At 55.8% G+C, this 25,215-nt stretch overlaps 1 protein-coding gene across 1 annotated transcript; it reads left to right on the top strand.

Moving 5' to 3' along the window:
- The first annotated feature begins 7,162 nt into the window (after nt 1-7,162).
- On the top strand, nt 7,163-24,580 carry RORC (RAR related orphan receptor C). Its single transcript, XM_060087733.1, is given in 12 exon segments — nt 7,163-7,214; nt 7,217-7,311; nt 7,313-7,403; nt 15,726-15,811; nt 16,131-16,272; nt 17,525-18,037; nt 18,251-18,372; nt 19,256-19,388; nt 19,553-19,660; nt 19,838-19,948; nt 21,324-21,433; nt 24,419-24,580. Coding segments are annotated over 12 exon segments (1,725 nt in total).
- The last annotated feature ends 635 nt before the right edge of the window (nt 24,581-25,215 follow it).

Below are 25,215 nucleotides of genomic sequence, written 5' to 3'. Positions count from 1 at the left end.
TGCTCTGAAAGGACTGATTCCTCCGGAAAAGCAGCTGTGATTAGAGCAGGAGGGAGGAAGTGTAGGCATGAGGTGGGGGGGACACGACAGGACACTTCCCAAAAGGATGATCAGGGTACCTACTTGCCCCAGGGAGAAAGAACACCAGCCATGCATGCTTAGGGTAAGGAAGGCGTAGAGATACGAGAATGTCTGGGAAGCATGAGACTACCTTAGGCCTAGAAGCCAGGACCCTGTCTTCCCAACCACCAGTCACTTCCTCCCCACCTTACACAGTGGCACGAAATGGCATGGCTGAAAGAGGCAGCCAGACCTACCGTATCTGGGGTGGGCAGGGCTGCCTGGCACGATGCCAGGGCCAAGTGCCCATCCCCAGGCGCTCTGCACGGCCTCTACTCCATGCCCATGATTGGGAGGTCAAGAAGGATCCTGAGGGACCCAGAGTCACAGAGGAAGAGAGGCGTAAAGAGGAGAAAATAGAAAGAGGGATGAGCTACCGAGGCACAGAAAACAGAAGAGCCATAGGCATGGAGGGGTTGGCAGGCAGAGACACAGAGAGAGGATACTGAGAGGAAGCAAAGCCAAACGTGGGCAGGGAAGGGGGCAGCAGAGCAACACTGCCCCAGCACCCCCTGCACCCTGCCCCTCTGCCTCTTGCTGGCTCTACTTGTCTGCTGGGCACTGGCCTGGGTGGTGCTTTAGAGAGCTTTGCTTCTTACTCCAAGCTTGCCCAAGGGGCTGAGCCCCAAAACAGACCAACATCCTGTTCTGTGCAGAGAAGTACACACAGACGCATGGGCCATGCATTTACCAAAAGGACGCGGGGATAATCAGGGTCTCAGAGGAACAGACACACGTTCTCAGACTCTCGGTACAGGAAGGTCCCCAAAAGTTTCCACTCCACTCTTCCTCACTCCCTGCACCCTTGTCAACCATCCTGGGAGCTGGAAAGTCCTTTTCCACTTCTAATCTTTGTCCTGTAAGCTGCAGCCCTCCAGAGTCTCTGGGAGCTACCCAGGAACAGAGGTGTTGATGGTAGCGGAGCGTGCGGTTCCAGGTTGGGGCACGAGTGGGTGAGGTGGGAGGGTAGGTGAGGGAAGGGACAGCTGCCTGCCCTCTCCACGCCAGATGCCACGTGCACCATGCTGGGGGGAGTGGGCTGCAGTCACGAGGCTGAGGCGTGGCTGGCTCCTGCTCTGCTGTTTACCAGCTGGGAGTGAGAGCTGGAGGAGGTGCCAGGGAGCCTCCCCACTGCAGCCTGGCCTCTGGCCAGCCGGCCTGTTGGGTAAGCAGGAGAGCCAGGCCCAGCTAATCAAACTCTGGGCCGAGGCTGTGCAGGAGATTAGTGGCATCCGGGTCCCGCGGAAGCAGTATCCTGTAGCTCTCCACAGAGCCCTTCCTCAGCATGGGTCTGTCCAGTCTGGGGGGTCTCCTTCTGGCAACTAGTGTAGTGCAACGTGGCTCCCCTCCTGCCCCATCGCTCCTCTGCCTCAGCACACTCCTTCTGGCCTGCCCACAGCCCCCAGCAGACCAGGAGGACGTGGAGGCACCAGGGAGCCAGGGAATTCTAGAGAAGGGCAGCAAAGGGCAGAGACTAAGCAAGCAGAGGCCTCAAGGAACCCAAGAACCATGGAGATGAGTCTGACCTCATCCTGTAGAAGAGGCACCATCCCCCGAATAAGCCATCCCGTCTTCATCTCTCCCCTCCCCACTTCCCCTGTTCCTGTCACCTGTCTTGGTCAAGTAGAAAGCACATGATTCTAAAGTCACAAAGACCTGGGTTCAAATCACAGCTCAGCCACTTATTGTCCTTGTGCAAGCCCTTGGGCAACTCATGACTATCTTTGAGCATCACTTAGCTTATAAGCATCACATAGTTATCTGGAGCAACTCTGCCGGCCTCATGGTGGATGTTGGGAGGATTGGAGAAAATCACAGATTTACATAAGTGACCGGCAAAGGGCCCAGCACACAGAAGGTAATCGATAAATGCTAGCCCCCTTCCCATCACCTATCCTGTTTCTCTTCAAGGCTCCAAACTCTGTTCCTCCCGTCTCTCCCCTTGTCCCCTCCTGATGCCAGGATGCTCTGCCAGCCACTCCTTTCCCCTGCCTGATGCTGGGCCAGGTGCTCCCTCCCTCCTCCCTCTTCCCTCCCCTGGGCCCTGCTCCCTGCCCTCCTGGGCAGCCAGGGCAGCAAGGACGGCACCAAGGGAGTTGCCCCATGGACAGGGCCCCACAGAGACACCACCGAGCCTCGCAGGGTAAGAGGCCCTACGGCCCTGCAGGCAGGTGGAAGGGGCTGCCAGGAGGTTCAGAGGAGAGGGAGAGATGGCAAGAGACTGGTCGGGAAGTGAGGAGGGAGGAGGGATCAGCAAAGAGAGAAGGAGAGAAAGTCGGCAGGGGAAGGCAGGCCGGTGAGAACAGGTCTCCATAGAGACTGAAGGAGAAATGGGAGGAGGGGCTGGGGACCTGACAGAGGAGGAGAAATAGGAGGGGGGAGAGACAAGAAGCACAGGAAGGGGAAAGAAGGGGAGAGCTGAAGAAGGAAGAGACGGGTGGGAGGGGGGAGGAGAGGGCAGCAGAGTCAGGGAAGCTGGAGGGAGGAAGGGTCCACGTCCCAAGTGTGAGCGCCCCCTGGGAGAAAAGGCAGACACTGCTCATCTGGCTGGGACCCCAGGCAGCAGTGGGAGGCTGACCACTCCACCTTCTTCTGTTCATTCAGCAACGGAGGAAGCGGTCCTGCCTTTAGGGATGACAAAGGGTCGGGGAGAAAGCAATAGAACCCTGTCCACCGCCCTTGCCCACCAGCCCAGCACATTCCTCCCCACTGGCCTGGGGGGATGGGGTCTCATTTCTGCAGAAAATGTGGGGCACTCAGCCAGGGGCAGCGGGGGACGGAGCGTCAGACGGTCCTTGGGCCCGCAGATGGTCTAACTCAGAGACTCTCTCGGCAGGATCCCAGGGCCACGTGCTAGGTCAGGGTGTGAGCGCTGAGGGGAAAAGCTGCAGGGCCACCTGGTGTAGGAAGAACTCCACTGCCGGGGCAAGCACGAGGACCATCCCTACCCCAGGCCTGCTCTGAGGCGCAAGCCTGGAGGCCAAAGAGACGGTGCCACGTCAGGGAGGAAGCTGGGTGGAGCCAGGCAGGATGGGTGGGGAGGCGGGAGGGGCCGGATGGAGCCACGCCCTCTCTGGGCAGTCCTCCCCCCCCACCCCCACCCCCAGCAAAACCCAGGCCTTCAAGCCCACTCGCCCGCCCCCGCCCAGCCCAGTAGAGGAAGCCTGCTTGTAAGAAGCATCTCCTGGGCAGAGGGACAGTGTGTGTGTGTGCAGGGGGCGGGGGGAGGGTGTTGAACGGAAGCGGGCGGGGGGCGCTGTCAAGGGCTGGACAGGTAGAAGGAAAAAAACTACAGGAGAGCAGTCAGAGGTTAGGGAAACTATCAGAGACATAAGGCAGACCTGCAGCGTTTTCTGAAATGAAAGACTGGCCCTGTGCTCTGTGAGAAGACGCTGTGTGGATGTAAGAAATGCACCAAGGCCTGGCAGGGGAAGCTTCTTCTCAGGGGCTCCCTTGGTAGGTGTTTAATAAAAGCTATAACCATATGAATGAATGAACGACACGCTCCTCCCCACTCCAACGATGCTCCAGCTAAGGCCTTCCCCTCAGCAGCTGCCCCTCTGGAGGTCTGTGCCTCCCTGCCCACCCCGCATCAACCCGCCTGTGCTCCCTACTGCCTGCCCTCCCCCTGGACCAGCCACACACAGCAGGGGGTGGGGGGATCCCGTCCTCTGCAGGCTGGTGAGCCAATGGAGCCAGAGCCTGCAGGAGGCATAGCAGGGGTCTGTGCTTGCAGCTCTCCCTTCCTCTTCCCCCTAACATCCTCACTCCCCTACCCTCAACCACCACACCTCTGGAATTCCCAGCTGCCCTCAGGCAGAAATAAGCCACCAAGAGATTGAACTCCGCTGCGGAGTATTTGAGTATTTATTGTGCACCTCTAAGGGGCAGGCACAACAGAATAACAAGATGAGCAAGGCAGACACGGTCCCTGCCTCCATGGGGCTCACTGTCTAGCAGGAAAGCCCCGTTTCACAGATTTCACAATTATAGCAGTGAGATGATGTGGTGAGTACCAGGAACTCAAATGGTTGTGCTGAGTATGTAAGCACAAAGGCAGGAGGAGCTCTCCAAGGAAAAGACATAATCAGGAACCTGGGGGATGAAAAGTTATCTAGATCGAGGAGGGGCAAGGGAAGGGCATTCCAGGCAGAAGTAATAGTGTGGAGTGGTCCCAGAGTAGTCAGGAGCTTGGCACTTCTGAGGACCTGGAAGAGGCCTCGTGTGACTGTAGGGCAGAGAGTGAAGAGAGGGGTGCAGTGGAGGGTGGTCCTACCTTCTTCTCAGATGGCAGGTTCTGATGGGAAGGAATGGGGTGGGGATGAGGGCCTGGGCATTGGGGAGTGTCTCTCGGTCCTCCGTGGTCCTCAACCTTGGGCCCTGACCCCCTCTCTTCTCTTCACAGAGCTGCTGGCTGCAAAGAAGACCCACACCTGTGAGTAGAGAATTGGGGTAGGAACGGGTGCTGGGGCGTGGAGAGATGGCAAAGAATTCAGCAAGGGTTCCAGGGAGGTCCGTGTAAAAGAAAGGCGAGTGCCTTGCGCAGAGATGGAGCAGCTGGGCAGAGATGTCCGGGCCTGAAGGGAGGTGGAGCCTAGAAAAATGGGGGAGATGGGGAGATGGGGAAAGGAGGGGCAGAGGTGAAGAAACCTCAAGATCAGGGCCATCGGAAGAGGTAAGAAAGAAGCCTGAAGAGTGAGAGGGAACATCGCAAAGAAACAAGGAGAGAACAGTGAAAGCGGGCCACGGTAGAAGGAGAGGAAGCTGCTGGACAGAGGCACAGGAGACGTAAGGGGGTGGGGCAGATCGCTGGGCCAGCGGGGAGACGGGGAGGCAGGGTGGCCTCAGGGACTCCAGGAGCCTGCACCAGGCTTTGTGGCGGCAGAGCCAGGTTTAGTGTTCCTCTCGGTGGTTAACACATCCCGAGGTGTGAACAAGCCTGGGGCCAGCCTGTGCAGGGCTAGAGAGCAGGAAAGCCTTCATCTCTGTAGGAAACACATAGATAGGAACACTGGGTCCTGGGGCCCTGAAAGACTGAGGCTACAGCATGTGAGAAAGGGGTTAGAGCTCAGGAAGGACTTCCCAATGGATACCAGCAAGTAACGTCCGCTCTAGGGAACTCTCAGCACATCAGATCTATCCTCCTAGTTCATGGGAGAGGCTAGTCCCCCAGAAAATGCACCCACTGCACCTTGGTCTCAAAGCTCATGTCGAATCCACATGCCCTTACCAGCCTGAGGGCACTCTGAGGAAGGCCTTCTAAGCATCCTTGAATTGAATAGGACAACTCTGGGGTAGGAGAGGCCACCTGCATTTCTCTATGGCCCTCCCTTGGATTGCCTACCAGTTCCCCCTGAGAGCTCACTGCGGCTCCTCCTGCTGTCAAAACTGCTAGAGCTCCCTGTTCCAAGCAGAGAGATCTCAGAGGGCAAAAGCCTCACCCTCCTCCCTGAGCTGGTCACACAGGGGCTGGGGGGCCACCGGGAGGCTACATCCTTCTGGTGGGGGGGGTGCTTTGCTCAGCACAATCCTGATCGGTGCCTCGCCTGCCTCTAGCCACAGGGCCCCACGGAAATGCTGAGCAGGGCCCTGGGAGGAAAGCGGGTCAAGGAGTGACGCGGGGGAGGTGGGGGAGGTGAGGACCAGGGACCATATGTGGGTGGGGGGAGATGGGGGACTTTCGGAGCATCTGGAACTGGAAGAGGCTCAACTCCATTCCTACCCTTAACCCCTTACCGCAGAAACCTCGGCCAGGACCACACCCCCTTACCCCTTCTCAACCCACTGGCCCCGTGCAGCCACACCCTCACCCCACCCCCACCGATGAGTGTCCTCCCCCAACCCACTGCCCAGCTCCTGAGAGCCCGAGGAAGGCCAGCGGGGAAAGGCTTGTGCCAGGCTGAGAAGTCGTGGAGTCCCGGCAAGATCAGAGACCTCTTAGGAGTTTTGGCCCAGAGAATCCAGGAGAGATGAACACCTCCCCCAGGCCCAGAGGCTCTGAAAAATGGGCTCCAGAATTGAGACAGCCCCCCAAAAGGGGGTCCGAGACAACCCCAAGAAGGGAGGACCCCGAGGGGGACCCCCCAGACCAAGAGGGGGCCTGATTACTAAGGGATCCTGAAGAGGGAACCCCGAGGCTGAGGTACCCCACGGAGCAGATATGAGGCTCAGAGAGCTTCTGACGTTGACTGGCTCCACAGAAGGACCCCAAGGCCAAGAAACTCTACAGAGAGATTTGCACACCAGGAGACCCTCGTAAGCAGACCTGAACCAGAGAAAACTTTCCATTCCTCAGGTGGTATCTGGGGCCAAACTGCCTGATTTTGAATCCTGACTCCACCACTCTACTAGCTGTGTGACCTTGGGCAAGATACCTAACCCCTCTGTGTCTCACTTTCCTCATCTTTGAAATAGGCATAATGGTACCTACCACATAAAGTATTTTTTGAGGATTAGCTAATCCACATAAAACATTAAGAACCATTTCTGGCATATGGCTAAGCAGCAGCAGCAGCAGCATCATTATCATCCGCATTCCAATTTCAGCAGTTTTGCTCCTGAGGAAATTTCTGATGGACTAACCCCTCCTACAGATAGTGGCATTTGTCTGATGATTATTACTGCTACTATTATCATTTATTCCCTAGCCCAGGGCATGCACCGTGTCTGTAGGGAGGGTGTGAGCATGGTAGGTGGTGGGGCAGCCTCCCAGACTGCATCTCACAGAGCTCGGCTCTCGGCAGTCCACAGGGTCGCAGGTGGCCCCAGGCAGACTTTCTGTGACTTACCTCTAGAAATATCCCTGTCCCTGGAGTCACCTGGCAAAGAGGGTCAGGCTCTGGGATCCTCGGGGGGAGGGGGAGTAGGGACCTGGCCCCAGGCTCGTGTGAGCTCCATTCTGGCTCCCCAGCCAGAACTACCCTGGCGGGTGGAAACAGCTTTTACCGCGTGTGTCTTTCGCCTGTGGTTTTGGAATTTTCCAACGCCCCCTGCGATTGGCTGCCCCGCCCCTCACTCTCTGCCCCAGGCCCAGATTGGCCACATGGGGCGCCTGTCATCCTACCCACTACACCCCAGAGGGGTGGGGGGGTGGAGCTGGGGGGTTGTCACTCGGCCACCTGTGGGGTGCAGATCTTAAACCCCCTGCCCAGAAGCATTGGGGGAGAGCTAGGTGCAGAGCCACGGCCCGAAGCCCCACTGCCATCTGCGCCCCATCCCTGGAACACCCCCGCTGAGAAGGACAGGGAGCCCAGGCGGCAAAGCCCACGGCTCAGTCATGAGAAGTAAGTGAATGGGCCACCCGGGAGAGGGGAAGCCTGGGGCCCTCTGGAAAGGACGGGCGCCTTGGGAACAGTGTGAGCAGAGCTGAGTGCTCTTCCCTGGCAGGGTGTGTCCCGGTCAAGGCCAAGGTCTGTTGGGAGATGGGTGGAATAATCGGGGAGTCTCGCTCCCTGAGCAGTTCTCTTAGAGCAGCCACAGTAAAGGGACTATTGAGGAACTCCTGTGTCATGGGCTCTGGAAAGGATCTCCAAGAGTATCTGAGGTACCCTGCCCCTCGTTTTACAAAAAGAGACTGAGACCCAGAGAGGCCCAGTGCTTCACCTCAGATCACACAGCTGTAGTAGGTGGAGGTTGGTAATTAAAAGGCAGCCTGAACTCACTCCCCCGGCTCCCATGGCAGTGTTTCCCTCCGTGCCTCCAAACTGCCTGAGAGTAGGGTGAGAAAAGAGTCCGGAGGAGTTGCTGTACCCTGAAGCGGTGGGACAGTAAGGGTAAAGCCAGGTCAGCAGACAGAGGCGGTCAGAACCCCAGCATCCAGGCCTCTGAGCCATCACACTCTCTGCCCAATGCAGGAACATGATGACCAAGTGGAATCCAGCCAGGGTGCTGTGTGTGTGTGTGTGTGTGTGTGTGTGAGAGAGAGAGAGAGAGAGAGAGAAAGAGAGAGAGACCCCCCCCCCCAGCCCAGGTTCAGATGCCTGTTTGATAAGTAGGATCAGACAGTGGAGATGGGAGCAAAAAGCCCTCAGCTTCACCCGTTTCCTGGCCCAGAGCCATGGGCCAACAGCTGGTGGGCAGATGTCTGGGGTCCCTGTGCCTTCTAGCAGAGCAAGGGTGGGCAACTCGCCCTTGTAAGGGAAGCCAGAGGACCTCTCAGAGCACAGGGTGAAGGAGGAAAAGGGAAGTCCCATGCCCCTGTGGCCTGAGGCCTGAGGTACCCCTAGGCTCAACCTGGGGTCTTCCCACAACCCACAAAAGAGAGGCCATATTAGATCCTGGAAAGACCCGTGGGCTAAGTCTAAAGACCATGTTCTGGTGCCACCTCTCGCAGACTAGCCTTGTAGCCTTAGGCAAGTCTTAGGCCCTTGTCTCCTGTAAAACAAGTAAGCTGAATTTTAAAACAAAACCAGCTTTGGGGAAGCACCCAGTTCTAAGGGCCCAGGACCAAGGAGAGAGCACTGGTCTCTGAGTTAAGCACCTCCAAGGGTAGTGGAGGAAACTCAGCTCTCCCAGAGGGTACACAGAGAGGCAGCCAAGGAAAGGAAAGAACTTCACTTCCACGTTTGGGATGGAGACTCCAGTGCATGTGTATGAGCTGGGGCAGGTCAGGAGGGGTGAGGAGAAGAGCTAAAATCTTCCACAAGAAGAAGGGCCTCTTGGGGCTTCAGTTTCCCTTCTAGCTTCTTCCCATTAGCAGCAAAGGTTAGCAAACCGGTCTTCCCAGAATGGTCTCAAATCAGCAAATCCACCCTGGGAAGCAATGATCAGATGTGCTTCAGAGCCTGACAGGAGGGCAGGAGTCCCTGGGACTAGACAGGGGAGACACTTGGTCAGCTCTACATGATATCCCCCTGGGCAGTAGGCAAGAGAGGGGTCTCCTCCAATCTGGGGGTTGGTACCACTGGTCCTTCTCACTTGGACATCCCTGGGTATCTCATAGCCCCAGATTATCTGACTTCCCTGACCCCCTAGTGAGTACCAGCCATCACCATGTTCTCTGACCTTAGCTGGGGTGGGCAGAGCACTGGGGTCTTGGGACTGTGACACACCCAGAGACCCAAGGGCCAGACACACAAGGAGCAGAAATAGATCAAGAAATAAAGAGAGATGCAGAGGCCAAACTCAAATGACGAAAGATCTACGAAACACATGGGGAGAGAGTGATGTCCAGATAGAGATATAACTGGAGAAATGCCAGGAGAGTCAAAACATTGCGGTGTCTAGCCTGAGACAGAACTGGAGTGCAAAGATGGAAAGGCACACAGACGCAGGGAGAGACAGAGAGGAAAGAAAGCTGGCAGGAGAGGGGAGACACTGAGTATTGATTGGGTCTAGGAAGGCAGAAAGTGGGAGGCATGGGATTTATAGAAGTTCTGAAAGAATGATACAGGCTCTCTGCCATGGCAACCTGCTGGTCAGTAGAGGGGAAATGTCCATTAGCCAGAAAGACTCCCCAGCCAGCCAGAGGGACGGTGGCCCCGTCAGCTCACTCTGGGGCACGGCCGGTGTGGAGCCAAGAGACACGAGGCCCCGGCATTCGGCCTGGATGGGGAGGTGGGAGGACGAGGGGTACGAGGTTGCATGCCTGTCTTTGCTGTGCCCTGATCTTTCTCCAGTCTGGGCATGATAACGAGGAGCCGTGGGCCAGAAAGAAGTCCAAGTTCCCGGGAGCCACAGAACTCAGCCTGAGAGCCCGGGGCCGTCTGAGGACTTTACAAAGGGCCCCCTCCTTCCTCGCATCACTGTTGCACCTTCGCCTTTTCCTCTCTTCCCATTCCTAACGGGACTCCCAAACACCCCCAGCCCAAGGCCCTAGATGTTGGGAACATCCCAGCCCGTAGTCCCACCACAATGAAATGTGGGTGTTGGTGCGGCTGCCCCTCCCAGGGGCTCCCTCTCCCTCCCCGCCCCCAGGCCACTACATCAAACAGGGAACAGGGACTTTCCCATGCTAAGAGCTCTCCAAGAAAGGCAGCCCTGGGGTCTCCTCTCGTCCTCCAGTGACTAGTCCTTTCTGAGATCTAATCTCTACTCCTCCTGCTGCTGCAATGCTGCCCCTCCCTGGGACTCTGGGCTCAGAAAGGATGGAGATGTCTATCTGGGAGGAGGGATGGCAACAGGGCAGGGCCTCAGGGCCAGAGCCAGAGTCCTCCTGGGTCCACTGGTGTCCTGCAACAGCACAGGCACTCTGGAGAGAAGATGCAGCCCAGAGGCTGAGAAGGCCACTGATTGTGGCGTCTGGGCTCCCACCCCTCACAGCTTCCTCCTGGTGATTCATGCCCTCCCCCCAGCCACTGGTTGTTTTCACTCAGTTTTTTTGTTTCCCCTCCTTTCTCCTGTCCCAGACTGCGGGGGTGGCAGGGCACCAAGGGGGGGTTTCAGGTAGCTGGCTGTCTTTCGTGGCTTTTCAAAACCCCAGACTCTCCCTCGCCCACCTGAGTTTTAGCTTCACTACTTTCTCAGCCTGGAATCTGGGTGTATCAGCAGAAAATTCTCACCATGGGCAGGGAGGAGCGTTCACCAGGTACAACTGCTTCTCTCCTGACCCCCAACCCAACCCTCCCCCTCCTGCTCTTTGCGGCAGAGCCCACCGCCGTGGCTTCCAGCTTTGCAGAAGCTGTGGGAACTGAGAGCTGAGAAAGGAGGGAGGCTGGTGACAGGCTGGGGTACACAGGGGTTCCCTGGCCGGAGCTGTGGTCTCCGTGGGAGGAGAGGGACTAGTTGGGGCTGTGGGGTGAGGGGGCCCTAAGCTAAGAAAAGAGATGCATTCCTCTTGCTCACTCACTCATTCGTTCCTTCAGAGAGACCTACCAAGATGTGTGAAAGCCAGTCCACACCCCAAGGGAGCTGTGGTCTCCCCAGGAGTCCCAAGTCAGGAGCTCTGGTGGGATGGGCGAGCCATGCCTCCTTGGCCTTAGAAGCCAAGGATAAAGGCAGGAGGGGGCTGGCACCACAGAAGGTGTGGGACAGAGGGAATAACGTCTCTCTGGATCTTTAGACTAGACATGAGTCTTGGCTTTAGTTCCACGGGTGTCCTCCCTGAATTCCGTTCCTAGCCCACCCCCTCACTTCACACTTTCCCCTGCAGCCGGTAACCTTGTCCCCCATCCCATTCTGCCCAGTGCATTTGGGCGTCTCATACTTATAGAGTATATGGCTCAATGGTCGGGGACAATGGCTCTCAGGTTACAGAGACCTGGGTTCACATGCCAGATCTGCCACTTCTGGCTGTGTAACCTTAGTCAAGCCGCTTACTCTCCCCTGGACTCAGTTTTCTCATTTATAAAATGGGGACAATACAAATAGTACCTACTTCACAGGATTGCTGTGATCATTAAATGAAAAATGTATGTAACGCCTGGCACAGAATAAGAATTCAGCCAGTGCTGATGTCTATCTTTATTACTCCCCCTTAATCAATGTCCATTGGAGAAAAGGAGAGAGAAAGAGAAAAGAGGAAAAGCCTAGCTTTAGACTAGATGGGGCACCAGGAGAAGATGAGGACCCCAGATAATCTGGGTCCTCTGGCTGCATCCTTTCTCTACCAGAGCTGGGGGGTGGTTCCGGGGTTTGAGGGGAGAGATCCCCCTGGGTTGCAGCCCCTCCTTTGTTCCCACCACTTCCTCTCTGTGGCGTAGGGCACCTGGACAGGGCCCAGGGCTGGCTTCCTAAGGTGGCACAGGGCCAGGTTCTGGATGCATTCAAAGAGCCCTATCAATGAATCTCGCAGCTGTGAGAAAGGTGAGATTAGAGGAGGCTGGAGGGAGGGGGGACAGCCTACTTTGTCTCTACCATATTTCCTCACATAGGAGGTGCTCAGAGGAAGCTCACTGGGGATCCTTCAATCCCCGAAGCAGTCCAGAAGAGATTCATTTTCTTTTCCTAGTACCATGTCAGAATAAAGTTTTAGAGGTCACACTGGATGGCAGGGAAGATACAAGAATGAGCTGGGGAAGAGACCACCAACCCCACCCTTATGCCCCAGAAAGAGGCATAAACAGGAAGAGGGACTAAATTCTTGCTACTCAGAAAGGTAGGGTGAGGACCAGCAAGCTTGGGCACCAACCGAGAGCTTGTTCAAATGGGAGAGCCTGGATCCCCCTCAGACCTGCTGCGTAGGGACCTGCATTTTAACAAGCTCCCTAGGTGATCTTGTTTAAGACTCAGAGGTCTAGAGTCACGCAGTCACTAGGTGGTTTCGGGAGGTATCATGTGCACAGGGGCATTTCTCCCTCCTTGGAATTGGAGGGTTTCCTTTGGTGGGCCCTGGGAGAGAGCTACAGTGTGAGCTACAAAGCTCTTCCCGAAGCAGCAAGTGAGGGCGGGCAGAGTGAGGGCTGCTGCAGGAGCCGTGCTGCAGAGGCTGGCCTAGACGTTCCTGACCTCGGCTTGGTTCTAGTTCCTGGCACTGGCAGGCCCTTAGATGGTAAGTTCCTGGCAGGCCAGGCTCCCGGGAAACAGCTTGAGTAATCCTGTGATTACTCAGCTCCCCTCCCCAATTTGCGTTCCCACCACCTGCTGCTTCAGGGACAGGGCTCAAGGGGGGAGGTTTTGAAGGTGAGGTATCCGAGGTGTTTTTCAGCTCTGGCTCACCCCACCTCCACCTCTGCCAGTCCTCTTCCCGTTCTCTCCCCTCCCCTCCTCCACAAGTCACACTCATGTGCACCGGTACTTTCTCTTTGAGGTTTTGGGTAGATGGCATTGCCGGGGGACAGGTGGCAGGACCAGGTGGGAGGAGTAGGATAAGAGGGCCTGACAGCGCTGAGAGGGCCAGGGGCTGGGCATGGGCCCAGGACACGAGTGTGGGTTTTTCTGTGTTTCTGTGGCTCTCTCTCTCTCTGGGTCTGTCTCTGTTGTCTCTGGGTCCCAAAACTCTTGGTCTTTCTAGCTCAGAGGCTAGAGGGTCTGACCCTCTAGCCCGAAACCCCTGATCCTATGTGCCCCTCTCATTCCCTGTGTGCCTGCCTCACTGTGTACCTCTGTCTCGGACTGTGGTTGGGGAGCACGGGGGAGTGGCTGGCCTGGTGGCTGGGGTCTAAACTCTGGTGTCCCCCAAACATGGGTATTTGTGAAGGTGGTTTGTGGCTGGCCACATCATCCTATGAGAAGGGCGAGGTCTTGGTGACACTGTTGTGAGGTTCCTAGGGCCAGGACCAGCAGTGAGTCAGGCTGTGGGGCAGAGAGATGTGTGTGAGTTACCCGTGTGGTCAGCTCACACACGCACACGGATGTGGCTCTTGGAGAAGGGAAGAGGCAGGGAGGCCTGTGGTTGAGGACTGGGCTGGAGCCCGAGTTCCCACTGTGGCTTGGCCTAGTCTCCCTCCCGCTTACTTTTTTGGGTGACCCATGTTGGTTTCTGCCCTCTCTGGGCTTAAGGCCACCGAGGAGGGAGATCCCACGGTGTTGGAGAGGAAATGCGTCGGGGAGAGGCAAGAGCAGACTCCACAGGGCACAAGCACTTCTCTTGGGCCTCAAATGCCTTCTGGGTTCTGTGCCCACTGCTGTGCTTGGTGGTAGCCAGCACACACAGTGCTCGCGGCCGCGCTGCGCTTTCCGCAGGTGATACCACATACCCACGGTGCTACCGCCCTGGACAGGCCGTGAAGGCTATGCTTACCTTTTACTGGCAACGGAACTGAGACCCAAAGAATCCAGTGGCTAGATGTGCATGTGCCCCCACGTTCTCTGCCCCTTTTCCAGGCACCCAATCCCCGCCTTGTTCTCTCTTCCCTCCATTCATTCCAATCCGCTCTTAATTTACTGGAAAGAATCTGAAAGCTCCCTTGCTGTCTGTGCTGGATGATCACAGCCTGTTGTGTGGGTGCTGGGCAGACTAGCGGGGCTGGGGGTGAGGAGAAGGCTCGAGCTCTAATGGAGGGGCTTCAGACACCTGTGCAACCCGTCCCCCGTGAGAAGGCAGCTGCTTCCTCTGACTCAGCTCAAGGCTAGCCTGAGGGGATGATGGAAACAATATTTCAGGGAGTGCTACGGAGCCATGGTCACCCTCCCCACCTCACATCAGCAGGTCCTACACGCAACCAGGGTCCAGGCCTGGACCAGAGGAGAGTTCACAGGACTGTGGATTTGCCCTATAGGCAGGCTGCCGCTTCCTCTGACCCTTGGGATCAGAGATGAGAAGGGGCTACGGTCCTAGACCAATTTATGACGTGCTCCACCCCAGGCATGCCCCCTCGGAGGGGAGGCAGCAGGTGAGCAACGGCAGAGGAGAGACCCACATGCCCTTAGGAGTGATGAAAGCACCTAAAAGGGACACCAGCTCTGGCCAGTGCCTTCAAAGATTGGCTGGGGGGAGGCCAATGCCTGGTCCCTGAAACGCAGCAGAGAGCTGTGGGCATTGACAAGGATGGGGCAAACCTGGGGCCAGTAACCAACCACAGTGAAGGGAGTGGGGAGGTAGGTTATAGAGAGCTCAGTGGGAGAGAGGGGGGGTCCTGGCAGCCAGTGAACAAACACCAACAAATACGCACGTGTGCACACTGGCTCAAGCAGACATGCCTATTGGCTCACGAACCACATGTACCTTTCATGTGTACACACACACACACACACACACACACACACACACACACGAGCACCCCTTCAAACATGCAACATGCCCACTGATGTGTGTGCCCCAAAAGTCATATACACAGAACAGCTGAATGGAAAGCTATGGGGAACTGGGATATAGACCCAACTCCTGGGTAAACTAGCGGTATGAACCTGGGCCAACCACCTGATCTCATTTGGCCTATTCCTTCATCTGTGAAGGAAAAAAAGAGGTTGAATTTGATGGTCCGTAGTCCCAGCCAGTGTTAACCTTCATGATCTGTACGCACACGGTTGGACGCAGAGGCCCTCGTACACACATAAGCATTCACACTCTCATACGTGGAGACATGCACAGCCACCCTCTGCTCTGGGGCCAGGAACCTAGGAGGCCTGTTTGATCCGCTCCCTGGCTCTCAGACATCTGGCAGAGCTGGCTTGTTGACCCCACTTTCCTGGGCTCCATCTTGGCTTCTCCTTACCCTCTCTGGGGCCCACCCAGTGGACCCTGCCCCCTTCGGCCCCTGGTCTCTGCACAGCCCCTCCCTGAGCCTTCACTGCCCAGCCGAGGATGGCTGGCATCTCTACCTGTCCCCCAGGTGCCTCCTGCCTGGTGGACCACATCTTCCCACCATGCCCCACACTCTGCCCTGTGGGCTGAGCCCCAGTGGGGGAGGGTGGCACAGAGGAAGCCCCCTGGGCGGGAAGCAGGTGTTGTGAAGCCGTGAGGACTCCTAGGTCCCCAGGCAAGAGGGAGGCAACTAGAGCTTTTCATCTTGAAGGGCTGAACAGGTGGCCTCTGCAGCTGCTTTCTCTGCCCCCGTAGAACTTATACAACCCCCGGCCAGCCCGGGAAACTAAAACAGCCTCCACAGACACGTTGCTGAGTGGCATTTGGCATTCACTCCTTCATCCATCTTGCAAGAGGGAAACAGCAAACTGGAGCGGGGGAGGGAAGCAAGGGAAGCACCATGTCCCTGTATCTGCCCCCCAGGTACAGGCGGTAGGATACACCAAAGGCTCCTGGGCTGACCTCTGCTCTTTCCCTCTTCTAGCACAAATTGAAGTGATCCCTTGCAAAATCTGTGGGGACAAGTCATCTGGGATCCATTACGGGGTTATCACCTGTGAGGGGTGCAAGGTGAGTACACACACATACACAGTCTCTTCAGAGATGGGGAGAGGGGGCTCGGGGGCCTTTGTTCTGCCTGCAGGGCTGGTCTCCTGAGACAGCTAGGGAGCTGCCCGGGTGGCACCTTGCCTGGAGAGCCCTGCGCACAGGAGGGCCTTGTCTTCAACTAGGGAAGTGATTGCAGGACAGATTACAATGGAGGAGAGAAAACTGAGGCGTCGTGTAAGATCTGGAAAAGGTGGGGCTAGAGCTTGCGGGCTGCAGGCACTTGGTCCTGAGCTGGGCCTGGCCCAGATCAGCAGCCCTGGTCTCCACCTGCCTTCCCCAGGGTTTCTTCCGCCGGAGCCAGCAGTGTAACGTGGCTTACTCCTGCACCCGTCAGCAGAACTGCCCCATTGACCGCACTAGCCGAAACCGATGCCAGCATTGCCGCCTGCAGAAATGCCTGGCCCTGGGCATGTCCCGAGACGGTGAGGCCAAACGCGCAGCCCCCCGGGCTTCAGTCTCCAGAAGGGCAGCCTGACCTGCTGTGCCAGACAGGGGTTAGAACGCCCTTCGGGGAGCTCCGTCCCTCCCTCTGGCAGGCCCTTGTCTCTTCCACCGTTCACCGAGGCAGTGGGCAGGCTACCCTCATCAAAGGTCTTCACGGTCCCCAGCTTTAGGCTCTGCTACAACAACCCTCCTTTCCCCAAGGTCCCAGACTCTTCATTTGCTCCTTCCTCGGGATGGAGTTTCCTCACCCCACTCCCCTGTGACCCAGATCCCATCCGCATTCCACATCTTTCCCTCCTGCCCCATGGCTCCAGTTCCAGCTCCGTCTCCCTCCCTAGTGCCCCATCCCCAGCCTGGGCCAGGGGGCGGTGGCTGCGAATGGGACCACGGTTGGCCTTTGAACAGCCCAGAAGGCTGAGGCTGGGGAGGCCGGCTGTTCCTGGTGGCTTTTCTCCACCTTCCTCAGCCACTGCCCCCTCGCAGCCCCCAAACCACTCCCACGGCAACACCGCAGAAGGAGCCCAGGCCGGGGCTGGGGGAGACCTGAGGTGATGAGGAGCCAGAAGGAGGCTGTCAGCACTTTTCAGCGCCCAAAATAACAAAGTGAAAGGAAACACGCAGGGTTGCAAAGGGGCAGGCGGGGCGACCAGGGGCTGTGTCCCCACACCTGGGAGGGGTGGCGGGGCAAATGAAAAGGCAGGAAAGAGAGAGCAGAAGAGGATGTTCAGAAACAAGCCGCGGAGCCTGGGTTGGGCTGTGGTGAGTATCTAGGTCACCAGGGAGCCTGCAGGCCTGACCACAGGGAGACCTGTGTTCTCGGCTCTCCTCTTCCTCCGACCCTCCTAGACAGGCGAGGTGACCCCAATACAGCTTGAGGCCCCCCACTCAGCCACCCCCAGCCCCATATCAGGAGGCCAGGGCCCTCAGTCAGGACTCATTTCTTGAATTCTGCCACTAGTAGAAGCTGGTTTCGAGCCAGAAGCGTTTGCCCGGGAGACTCAAATGTCTGAGCTGCGCTGAGCCCCGAAGCAAACCAGAGTGAGAGGTGGGAGGGGTCTTGAACAAAAGTGCCCTGAAGGGAGGCTCTCAGGCAAGACTGAAGAAGCTGTGCTTGGAGTCAGCTATTCAGGGAGCAGCGAGTTAATCCTGTGATGATGCAGATGCCTACTCATTCTGCCCTGTACCCTGTCCTCCCCCCTCAAAAACTCCTGATCCCCAAACCTCTTTCAGCTGTCAAGTTTGGCCGCATGTCCAAGAAGCAAAGGGACAGCCTGCATGCTGAGGTGCAGAAACAACTGCAACAGCGGCAACAGCAGCAAAGGGAACAAGCGGCCAAGACCCCTCCTGCAGGAGCCCAAGGAGCAGACCCCCTCGCCTGCACCTTGGGGCTCCCAGATGGGCAGCTGCCCCTGGGCTCCTCGCCTGACCTGCCGGAGGCCTCAGCCTGTCCCCCCAGTCTCCTGAGAGCCCCAGGCTGTGGGCCCTCCTACTCCAACAGCTTGGCCAAGGCCGGGCTCAACGGGGCCTCGTACCACCTGGAATACAGCCCTGAGCGGGGCAAGACCGAGGGCAGAGAGAACTGCTATGGCACAGGCAGCCAGCCGACCCCTGACAGGTGTGGACTCCACTTCGAGGACCCCAGGCACCCTGGGCTTGGGGAACAAGGACGGGGCCCGGACAGCTACTTCAGCCCCAGTTTCCGCAGAACCCCAGAGGCACCTTATGCCTCCCTGACGGAGATTGGTGAGCCCCTGGGGAGGTAGCTGGGGAGGAAGATAAGGGAGGGGCTTCCAAGAAAGGGGCCCTAGTCAGCACCCCGTGTAAACCAGACGTGCACAGGGGCCTCGGGGGGAGGCAGAGCAGCGCTGGGCCAGGCAGTGGAGTGCCCCTTGTATGGGAAGGGTAGGAGCTGGCTGAGATCGAGCCCCCGCTTTCCTCCTCCTCCTCCGGCCCCAGAGCATCTGGTGCAGAATGTTTGTAAGTCCTACCGAGAGACGTGTCAGCTGCGGCTGGAGGACCTGATCGGACAGCGCTCCACCGTCTTCTCCCGAGAGGAGGTGGCCGGCTACCAGAGGAAGGTGAGGCCAGGGGACTGCGCGGGGAAGGGAGGACCTCCCACCACCACTGGGGGGTCCAGAGACAGCCACCTCCACACGCAAGGGGGCTGGGGCGAGGCAGGGTATCCCAGAAAGACACAGTGGGTACCGCTGTTAAGTATGCACCCTAGTAGATGGATGAGAGCTTCTCCTTAGCTCCTGCCTATGGTCATTTTACGCGGCCTTCATCCTACCTCCCCCATCACCCCGACCTTGGCAAAGAGACCTCGGCCTAAGCTCCTTCCTCCATCAACGACGACAAGAGTCAGAATCCTGAGCAGCATTTGTTAAGCGCTCCGTCTCTGCCAGGCACTGTGCTGAGCGCTTTACATAAATTATCCTTGACCCTAAGGACAACCAACCTATGAGGCTGGCATCTATCTCTGTTCTTAATGGACCGAGAAACTGAGCTCAGAGGAGTTCGTAGACTTACTCCTCGTGGCAGAGTAGTGGATCTGAAGGCAAATTCAGATCCCTCGGGCTCCAAAGCTTGTTCTCTCCCTCCTGTCACTCTGACAACAGCTCCTGCACTAAAACTACTTGTTTGGTACTGAACTTGGGTATGTCTTAGTCACCTCAACAAGATGCACACTCTTTGAGGGCAAAGGTGTATCTCAGACGTTTGTTAATTCCCCACAACAGCTAACTCTGGGCCAGTGGCTGGTGGGCGCTAAGTGCGTCCAAGTGACAGGAATTAACCTGGAGTGCACATTTGTGCTAAGAATAGGCTAAAAACACGGGTGCTGAGAATGTGGCAGTTCAGAATCTACCCCCTGCAGTTTATCTGTCTGGGTTCCCAGGGCCTTGGGTGGGGGGGCCCGGGGTCATAAAGAGGGCTACAGTGGAACCCCCTCCTTCCCTGCAGTCAATGTGGGAGATGTGGGAACGCTGTGCCCACCGCCTCACCGAGGCCATTCAGTACGTGGTGGAGTTCGCTAAGAGGCTCTCGGGCTTTATGGAGCTCTGCCAGAATGACCAGATTGTGCTACTCAAAGCAGGTGCCCAGGGAGAGGGGGCGGGCCTGAGGGCAGTGGGGACAGATGAGGAAACGGGCAGGGCTGAGTGGAGGGAGGTGCCTTAAGGGAACTGGGACACTGAGGGAGACAGAGACAGATTCCTGGCCATGTTTGATGGTGTACCTGCCTTTCTCCCCACTCCCCAGGAGCCATGGAAGTAGTGCTGGTCAGGATGTGCCGGGCCTACAATGCTGACAACCATACAGTCTTTTTTGAAGGCAAATACGGTGGCATGGAGCTCTTCCGAGCCTTGGGTGAGGGGCAGGGGGAAATGAGAGAGAGGAGTCGGATGCCAACCCCATCCGAGGCTTGGAGACCCAGGGCCCCCTCTTTTCAGGACAGATTGCCCGCTCCAAACACCAAGGGGGCGGGTGTCCTCGGGCACTGTGGCCTCACCCACCTTGCTCACTCTTTCGTTTCCACCCCACCAGGCTGCAGCGAGCTCATCAGCTCCATCTTTGACTTCTCCCACTCCCTGAGTGCCTTGCATTTTTCCGAGGACGAGATTGCCCTCTACACGGCCCTCGTTCTCATCAATGCCAGTGAGTCACTGGGCTCGGGTAAAGGACATTCAGGCAGTGGGGGGGGCGCAACAGACACTGAAGAGTCTGGACCTTCGCTTGTGGTTAAATCTGGGGAGTCACTTTAAAGAGCAGAATGAGCCCCCCACCCCCCGAGTATTGCTGTAAAAATATGAGCTAAAATAAAGATCCAGAGGAGCCTGACAGAGGGAAAAGAGCAGCGCAGGCAGGGTTGGAGAAGTGGGGAAACGTGAGGAAGAGCGGAAGTGAGCCATTTCCCTGGGAGAAATTAGTCTGCTTGTGAGTCCCTGTCAGTGACTCCATTGCGGCCGCAGGTTGGAATCGCCTGGGGAGCTTTAAAAACGATTGCTGCAACTCTGAGGTCATTGATCTGGGGTGCTGCCGGAACACCAGGAGTTTTAACAGCCTCTCACAAGTGATTGTAATGTGCCACCAAGCTTGAGAATCACTGCTCTGTGTGAACTCATGTCAAGACTACATGCCATCGGGAATTCCCTGGCGGTCCAGTAGTTAGGATTCCACACTTTGACTGCTGAGGGCATGGGTTCAATCCCTGGTTGGGGAACTAAGATCCCACGAGCCCCATAGCGCAGCCAGAAACAGAAACAGAAACGAAAAACAAAACAAAACAAAAGACAACATGCCATCATGGCAGGACTCTGGATGTCCGCTCCGCTGGAATGGAGTGGGCTGGTGAACCAGCTGAATGCTAAGGATTCAGAGAACCTGGGGAAGGGGCTTGAGCTGCTAACCTGAGTTTGCAGACCAAGATTATCAGTCTTCTGGCTCTGCCAATGAGCAGAACTGGAAATAAAGACTTAAAAGATGACTTCTGGGTATTTTATGGAGTCAGGGCAAAAGGTGGTTTATTTCTTGAAGTTAGCCACAGACTGCTGTAGAGGCCTTGATGCTGACCTAGGTGGCTTCACAAAGTCCATCTCCTAACTGGGGCCATCCCTGCCAGGTGGCGGGGAAGAAGGGAGAACTTTTTTTTTTTTTTTTCTTCCCCACAGCAGAGTTTTGGTGCCTAGCTTTGAATTAGCTATGTGAAATAGCAGGGTACCAGGGATAGGGCAGCTTGGAACTGGGAGATTGGAATGTCTCATCCTTTCATCTCTCCCCAGTTTTCCTTGTAGAAAGCTAGCCCAGCCCAAGGCCCCATAGCTTACCATTATCAAACCAAGACACACACATTCACACACACACACACACACACACACACACACACACACACACACACTCTCTTACACTCTCTCACTCAGCTAGGAAGATCTATATTCAGCACAAATGTCCAGAATGACACAACTTCCCCTTTTGGGGAAGCTAACGTCCATGTTCTTTCTTCTTCTTGCTATGGTCCCATCCCCTCCTTCAGACCGGCCAGGGCTCCAAGAGAAAAGGAAAGTAGAACAGCTGCAGTACAGTCTGGAGCTGGCCTTTCATCATCATCTCTGCAAGACTCATCGCCACGGCATCCTGGCAAAGGTAGGAGCAGTCCCTGGGACAGAGGAGGTCAGACCCAGTGCCAGATCTGTGACATCAGGGCTTGCGAGGGCCATGGTCTGAGTGTCCAGAGGAGGAAGTGCTTGAGTGCTAAGCTGTGTGAGAGAGCTTGCAACAGCATGGGGGCAAGGGGACTGATCAGTCACTTCCATGTGGGTAAAGATGGGAAGTTAGGGAGCCTGGAATTGGGAGGGACCTCCAGGGAACAATTCAGATTAATAGAGCCACCGCTTACCCAGCACCTGCTTGTGCTGTGGAATGGAAAGATACAGAGGTACCATCCTTACCCCCACCAAGAGTCTTTAATCTGCTGTGAAGAAGAGACTTATGTACCAATGACCCTAAGATAGAGGAGAATGTGTTATGGGATATAATAAAAATGCGATTAACAAAGTGCTTTCACAGATACGCTCATCTTTAGGACAACTCAGTCAGTAAGATAGGTGTTAAAACCTCCCTGTAGTGATAAAGAAACTTAAATGACTTGTCCAAGTTTATGCAGTCATAAGTGATAAATGTAAGGTTTAATCCCAGGGCTTTTTCTACCATATCCCTGTGCCCCTAATATAGTACTACAATAAGAGATATTGGGGAAATGTGAGAGCATGGAAGAGAGATTAAAAATAACTTGAGGGTAAGAGGAGTGGGTCATAAATGCTTCCTAGAGAAGGTGGCATTTAAACTAGGCCATGAAATATGTAAGATTTTAACGGGCCTTCAGGGGGTGGGGCAGGCATTCCAGGCTTAGGGAACAATATGGACAAAAATAAGGAGGCAAGATAATGCATATACAGAGAATAGTTCATTGAACATTTTGACTAAAGTGTAAGGTCAGGAGCTGGGATAGATTGATGGGGGCAGAGAAGTAGCAGAAGACAAGCTTGAAAATTAGGTCAAGCAGCAAATCAGAGAGGACTTTCAAGGCCATATTAAAGAGTTAGGACTTTATTTCCAGGCAATGGAGAGCACCAAAGGCTAGAGGAATGATATCATCAGAGCTATTATTTAGGCAATTTAATTTGGAAGCAGTGTAAAGGAGCCATTTATGTAACGGTTCAAGCAATGGGCACTTGCTATGTGCCAGGCAGAGTGCTAGGTGCTGAGAATACAGAAGTGACTTAAATGACAGGCTCTGCCCTAAATAAACTTCAAGTCTGGTAGAATAGATTAGGAGGAAGAGAACCTGAGAGAGCAGTTGGAAAGCAAATCTCTGTTGGATCCACTTTCAGAATACATCACCTCCCGCTGTTACCCCCTAGCTGTCAGTTCTCACTTGGACCTTTAAAGAGGCCTCCTTAACTGGACCCCTGCTCCATCCCTGTCTGTCCTACGGCAGCCACACAGCACTATTCTCAGTGCTCCTAGAGCTGCCCATCATGCTGAATATCAAATCTAGAGTCTGTGTCGTGGCCTACTGACCTCATGATGTGTCTGACCCCCGACTTCTTTTCTCACCTCATCTCCTTCCACTGCCCTCTCAGTCACCCATTCCAGCAACACTGGCCTCCTTGCTATTCTTTGAACACATCAAACCCGGTTGCTTCTCAGGACTTTGACGTTCCAGCTGCCTGGAAGTTTCTTCCCTAGCTTTCCAAATGGCCTGCTCCATCCCTTCACTCTGGAGAGGTTTTCCCAGACCACCCCATACAAAAAGCCCTCTACCCATCACTCTGCTTTATTGGGTTTTTTTTTTTTGCGGTACGCGGGCCTCTCACTGTTGTGGTCTCTCCCGTTGCGGAGCACAGACTCCGGGCGCTCAGGCTCAGCGGCCATGGCTCACGGGCCCAGCCGCTCCACGGCATGTGGGATCTTCCTGGACCGGGGCACGAACCCGTGTCCCCTGCAACGGCAGGCGGACTCTCAACCACTGCACCACCAGGGAAGCCCTGGTGAGAGGTATTTTTAAGCCTCACTTGCTTATACAGGAAACTGCAGACGATAAATGGTTTTCTCAGCCTTTCTCCAGTGAAGTCTCCCTGCCTCTGTCTCCTCATGGCTCTCTGGGCCTTTTTCATTCCCCTCCACCAGCTGAGTGCTGGCAGTGTTCGTTTACTATTTGCAGTGTTGGGTACCTGCTTGGAAATTGCTTAGCCCAAACAAACAGTTCCTGAGCATTTGCCATGTGCAAGCATTTTGATAGGTACAGAGGATACAGAGAGAGGGAGGGAGGGAAAGTAGAGAGAGAGACCCTACCTAAGGAGTTTAAATCTAGGGTAGGGAGACAGACAAATTGGATCATTTTCCTAAAATGGGATTTCAGTGCTGCACAGAGGGAAGCCCAAAGGAAGGGCCCTTAACCCAGGGAAATAGTCCTAGAGGAGGTAACACTGAAGGTGAGTAAGAATTAACCAAGCACAGAAGAATTGGAAAGGCATTCCAGGGGAGGGGAACAGTATCAACAAAGGCAAAGAGGCACGTAACATTATATAACAGAGAGTGACAGAATTTCACTATTATAAAAGCATAAAGTGGGCCTCCCTGGTGGCGCAGTGGTTGAGAGTCCGCCTGCCGATGCAGGGGATATGGGTTCGTGCCCTGGTCCGGGAGGATCCCATATGCCGCGGAGCGGCTGGGCCCGTGAGCCATGGCCACTGAGCCTGCGCATCCGCTCCGCAACGGGAGAGGCCACAACAGTGAGAGGCCCGCATACCGCAAAAAAAAAAAAAAAAAAAAAGCATAAAGTGTGAGTTAGAGAGTCTTTAACAGGGCTCATCTTAGGAGTAGCAGGAACACCATTTGGGGGTTTCAGCCAGAAAACATGTCCCTGTCCCATAGCAGTTCTCGCTAGCCTCCAGTTGCCTGAACACAGACCTACCCCTACCAATGGGATCTGGCTGTTCCACAAGTGCCAAATGTGCCGGGAGAAAGCAAGGAGGGTTATCCCAGCCCAGGAAGGATGGGGGTACTTCTCTGCTCTGGGGACAGAGCTGTAGTACTGACCCTCCTTCCCCATGAACCCATGTCCAGCTGCCACCCAAGGGGAAGCTTCGGAGCCTGTGTAGCCAGCATGTGGAAAAGCTGCAAACCTTCCAGCATCTCCACCCCATCGTGGTCCAAGCTGCTTTCCCTCCACTCTACAAGGAACTCTTCAGCACTGAAATCGAGTCACCTGAGGGGCTGTCCAAGTGACCTGGAGGAGGGACTCCGTTCCCTTCCCTAGAGCCTCGTGGCTCACCTTCCCCTTGGCCTTTTCCTTTCCTGTGCGCCCTGGAGGGTGGTCTCTGCCTTTTTGGGGGGGTGAGCAAATGCGGAGACTGGCTTTCCGCCCACCAGCCTGCCTGGCAGCGGGCCAAGAGCTAGAGGGTGGGGATGGAGGAACACCATCTCCAGCCTCAGCTTTGTCCTGGCTCCTCTCAGCTTCTGGGAGACCTGGGGTGGGATACAAGGACCTCTAGGAGGACCTAGGTGTCCTCAGGACAACAGGGGGATCCAGGACACCCTGGAAAAACAGAACTCAACTCTGGGCTCAGAAGCTAAGAAAAGGCCTTTGAAATACCTCATTGCATTTCCCTGGGGGCTTTGGCTGGGGAGATGCATCAAGCTCAGAGACTGGCATCTGGAGCCCAGAAGGACCTGTATATAACATGAATCTGGATCTTTAGGTTTTCTGCCTTCCCCCTTCCTCCCAGCTCAGGAAGGAAATTGTTGGGCACCCTGGGGTCTAAAAAAGACTAGATATGTGGAGGGTAAGGACGGGATGGGGGTAAGGGAGGGGCTGGGGATAATATTTTTATGGGATTTGGGTATAAAGATAGGGTATGATG

Source organism: Mesoplodon densirostris, chromosome 2, assembly GCF_025265405.1.
Source record: "Mesoplodon densirostris isolate mMesDen1 chromosome 2, mMesDen1 primary haplotype, whole genome shotgun sequence".
Lineage (NCBI taxonomy): Eukaryota > Metazoa > Chordata > Mammalia > Artiodactyla > Ziphiidae > Mesoplodon > Mesoplodon densirostris.
This window is presented reverse-complemented; position numbering and strand designations above follow the sequence as displayed.